The sequence below is a fragment of the Gymnoscopelus microlampas genome (assembly GCF_963454915.1).
Source record: "Gymnoscopelus microlampas genome assembly, chromosome: 7".
Taxonomy (NCBI): Eukaryota; Metazoa; Chordata; class Actinopteri; order Myctophiformes; family Myctophidae; genus Gymnoscopelus; species Gymnoscopelus microlampas.
In genome coordinates, this window is record NC_139944.1 from 58269819 (window position 1) to 58274818 (window position 5000).

Genomic DNA, 5000 nt, shown 5'->3' on the forward strand with positions numbered 1-5000 from the left:
GCTTCTTCAGTTCTGGACAGTCGGCCATGATCATCTCAAAGGTGGTGATGACTCCATGGAACTTCAACACGCCTGGGATAGAGTTACCCTGAGAGAGAGACAAAGAGATACAGAGAGAGAGAGAGAGAGAGAGAGAGAGAGAGTTAAAAAACACTTACATCAGTCATCAAAAGGTGGTCCAGGACCCCTAGGGGCTCCTCAGTTAAACCCTCCAGAAAAACGCGGGCAAAAATCCTTGATTATGCAGGCTAAAACTCTTGATTATGTGGGCTAAAACTCTTGATTATGTGGGCTAAAACTCTTGATTATGCAGGCTAAAACTCTTGATTATGCGGGCTAAAACTCTTGATTATGCGGGCTAAAACTCTTGATTATGCGGGCTAAAACTCTTGATTATGCGGGCTAAAACTCTTGATTATGTGGGCTAAAACTCTTGATTATGCGGGCTAAAACTCTTGATTATGCGGGCTAAAACGCTTGATTATGCGGGCTAAAACTCTTGATTATGCGGGCTAAAACTCTTGATTATACGGGCTAAAACTCTTGATTATGCGGGCTAAAACTCTTGATTATGCGGGCTAAAACTCTTGATTATGCGGGCTAAAACTCTTGATTATGCGGGCTAAAACTCTTGATTATGCGGGCTAAAACTCTTGATTATGCGGGCTAAAACTCTTGATTATGCGGGCTAAAACTCTTGATTATGCGGGCTAAAACTCTTGATTTTGCGACAAAATATGCATTTTTTTTTGCAATTTTATGCAGTGAAATTGCGGGAAGTTGCGAAATATGCGGCAATATGCGAAATATGCCAATATGCGAAGTTGCAAAAAATGAGAAATATGTTAAAAGTTGCTAAATATGCGGAATATATGCGATGCGAATCGCACATTATGTGATGCGATGTGCGTATTATGCGATGCGATGTGCGTATTATGCGATGCGATGTGCGTATTATGCGATGCGATGTGCGTATTATGTGATGCGATGTGCGTATTATGTGATGCGATGTGCGTATTATGTGATGCGATGTGCGTATTATGCGATGCGATGTGCGTATTATGCGATGCGATGTGCGTATTATGCGATGCGGCCTATTTGAAAAAACGTTACCCCCGCATAATTATGCTCCATTTTGCTGATTATGCGGTAAATTCTGCGATCGCATAAACGCATTTTTCTGGAGGGTCTACTCAGTGTTAATACAGGGGGGCCCAAATCTTCACTACTAACTTTACTTATTTATTTTACATTAACCAATTATCACTTCAACACCAGCCTCCCTATTCTGTGGGGAATGTTAGACAAAATGCAGATCTACAAGCTCACAGCTTGTGCTAGTGCATGCACACGCACACACACACACACACACACACACACACACACACACACACACACACACACACACACACACACACACACACACACACACACACACACACACACACACACACACACACACACACACACACACCTGTGTGTCTCTGTGGAACATCTCGTACTGGTGGATCATCTGTCGGCTGATCTGGGATCCGTGGTAAACGATGACGTTCAGAGGCGTCCAGGTCCTGAACTCTCTCTCCCAGTTGGTGATGGTGGAGAGAGGGGCGATGATGAGGAAGGGTCCGCGGATCCCCAGCCTGAACATCTCGTACAGGAAGGTGATGGACTGGATGGTCTTACCCAGACCCATCTCATCTGCTAGGATGCAGTTCTTCCTACAGGAGGAGAAAGTTATTATATATTAACCCATTGAGACCTGAAGCCCATTCCACATGTCTCCTAAATCCCAACAGTTTTCTGAAAAAACGTATGTTTCTATATCAGTGGTGCTCAAGGGGTGGTTCATTCTACATTTTAGTGGCAGCATAGTAGAATGCATTTAACTCTTTGCCTGCCACAGACGAGACTTCTCGTCGGATTCTGCTAAGGCTCAGCCTTACCTTAGATGTCAGAACAGTAACAGTTTATATTATCTGTTGTACCAGTAGAACAGTAACAGTATATTTACATGTTGTACCAGTTGAACTGTACATTTACCTGTTGTACCAGTTGAACTGCAACCAGTTCATTCCCTCTAACTGGTATTCTCTCAGCATGTTTCCATTACGATAATCTCTGGAATGATCCAACTTTTGCCACTTCTCTGGAGGAGGCCTTTCCTGTGACACACAGACAAACACACACACACACACACACACACACACACACACACACACACACACACACACACACACACACACACACACACACACACACACACACACACACACACACACACACACACACACACACACACACACACACACACACTATTTATTTATGTCCACATAAACAGAAGTACAAGATGCACAAAGGACATAAACACAGTGCAGTCAGATGAAGGGGAAACAGACAGTTACAAAGTGCATGTAAGGCAGAGCATTGTTACATACAAAACAAAAGATGGCATACTTGTGGAACACAGCGGACAACAATCATGGGTAAAGGAAACAACGCTTCCTCCAAATTGAGCGGCTTCCTATAATAGCTGATATTGAGCAGTACCTTGCTAATTGTTTATCCCTCCTTTTGGAGAGGCCGGCCATTTGAAGACCCCTCACAACCAACTTCTGCACGTACCCTAGGCTTCCAAAGATACAAACCAAAAGTTTACATCTGTAGCCTAGCTGAGAGATGGTCTGCTCTAGCTGATTATATTTTATCACTTTGGTTAGGAAGGCTTCCTCTAAGCTGTAATCAAAAGTACAGCCGACCTCGAGAATGAACACCTCCCTATGGTTTTCATTAACAACAATGACATCAGGGGTGTTAGCTGAAATGTTAGAGAACACAGAATGATCATTACACAGGCTAAACATGCTCGGCTTCACAGTAGAATGCTTATACAGCATGATGGAGGACCTGAAAATAGAAGAGATATCTTTTGATATCAGATCCACTATTCTGTCATGCCTACTTATGTAGAGTCCCCTGTATAAATGGAACCCATTTAAGATGTGGGACATGGTTTCAGCTATTTGTTCATGACCATGATGTATACAGTGAGGAGCATGGTTGCCTGGAAACCAGATGGAGAGGTTAAGTTTAGATGGTAAAACCTGCAACCTCGCTTTCAGAGTAAAGACAACAATGCATTCATCTAAAGCAACATTTTTGAACACAGAGTGAGAGACAGAATGGTCCGCAGCAGGGAGACATGCAGTCTTCAGAGAGACAGACAGAATGGACAGCAGGGAGACATGCAGTCTTCAGAGAGACAGACAGAATGGACAGCAGGGAGACATGCAGTCTTCAGAGAGACAGACAGAATGGACAGCAGGGAGACATGCAGTCTTCAGAGAGAGAGACAGAATGGACAGCAGGGAGACATGCAGTCCTCCCTTGTAGCCTCAGCTCGGTCCAGTGTTGCCGCTGCCTTTGCTGTTGTGCCCATAAGAGGCGACCTCGGGCATTAGTCAGTGTGAGTTGGTGTTCTGTTCCACACACAGTCATAGATGCTCTGACAGAAATACTGAGATCAGATATAAAGTCCAACGCCTCAGAGTTAGACCCTACCCACTTCAAAGTAACATCAGCCCAACAGCACAGATGGTTTAAGTCCGGCCAGTCTGACCACACACCAAAGCCGGGAGAGCGACTGTCTAGCTTTCCACTAAGTTTCCTCCTGAAGCCTAGGAAGCTAGGATCCTCCTGAAGCCTAGGAAGCTAGGATCCGAGCCCTTATCCGGGACCTTACGTCGTTTTAGGTCCACGAACAGAGATGAGCGTGCGAGCTCTCTCACATACTGGTCAGTCGAGACCAGTATTTATTTTAAATATGCAATGTATTTGTATAGGTTTAAAGTGCTCATGTGGCCTATAGTCGCGTTTGTTGGGATTGTTTTCATAGATCTGGTTGCTTATTTCTCTCGCAAAATCTGACAACATTTCAGACAGGCTTCGTGTGCGAGGCTGCTCTCTCTCTGTCTGTCTGTCTGTCTGTCTGTCTGTCTGTCTGTCTGTCTGTCTGTCTGTCTCTCTCTCTCTCTCTGTGTGTGCAATTCTTCTCAAATAAACATTCTCTCATTCTGTTTTATAATAATGTTTACCTTAATACAGAACTGGACGTTAACTATGCAGGGATCTGTTTGTTGTGTTCAGGACCAGCGACCCTCCATAGCCACGTAGCTGTAATGTGCTCTCATTGGCTGTAGCGTGCATCGCCTTGTCAGACAGTGTCATACTGTATGATACTGTCTGATGTCCACTCTGTCATACTGTATGATACTGTCTGATGTCCACTCTGTCATACTGTATGATACTGTCTGATGTCCAGTCTGTCATACTGTATGATACTGTCTGATGTCCACTCTGTCATACTGTATGATACTGTCTGATGTCCAGTCTGTCATACTGTATGATACTGTCTGATGTCCACTCTGTCATACTGTATGATACTGTCTGATGTCCAGTCTGTCATACTGTATGATACTGTCTGATGTCCAGTCTGTCATACTGTATGATACTGTCTGATGTCCACTCTGTCATACTGTATGATACTGTCTGATGTCCAGTCTGTCATACTGTATGATACTGTCTGATGTCCAGTCTGTCATACTGTATGATACTGTCTGATGTCCACTCTGTCATACTGTATGATACTGTCTGATGTCCACTCTGTCATACTGTATGATACTGTCTGATGTCCAGTCTGTCATACTGTATGATACTGTCTGATGTCCACTCTGTCATACTGTATGATACTGTCTGATGTCCACTCTGTCATACTGTATGATACTGTCTGATGTCCACTCTGTCATACTGTATGATACTGTCTGATGTCCAGTCTGTCATACTGTATGATACTGTCTGATGTCCACTCTGTCATACTGTATGATACTGTCTGATGTCCAGTCTGTCATACTGTATGATACTGTCTGATGTCCACTCTGTCATACTGTATGATACTGTCTGATGTCCAGTCTGTCATACTGTATGATACTGTCTGATGTCCAGTC

General features: G+C 43.9%; 1 protein-coding gene across 1 annotated transcript in view; it reads right to left on the reverse strand.

Moving 5' to 3' along the window:
- Positions 1-5000, reverse strand: part of LOC311048692 (uncharacterized protein) — a gene marked incomplete at its 3' end in the record, with an annotated part of 174773 nt that overhangs the window by 115499 nt on the left and 54274 nt on the right. The window contains exons 13-15 of the mRNA XM_084061954.1: positions 2041-2162; positions 1475-1718; positions 1-88 (exon numbers count right to left, since the gene is read on the reverse strand). The exon at positions 1-88 is cut by the window's left edge and continues 89 nt beyond it. Coding sequence (XP_083918080.1) covers positions 1-88; positions 1475-1718; positions 2041-2162 — 454 coding nt within the window. The remainder of the gene's footprint in view (positions 89-1474; positions 1719-2040; positions 2163-5000) is intronic.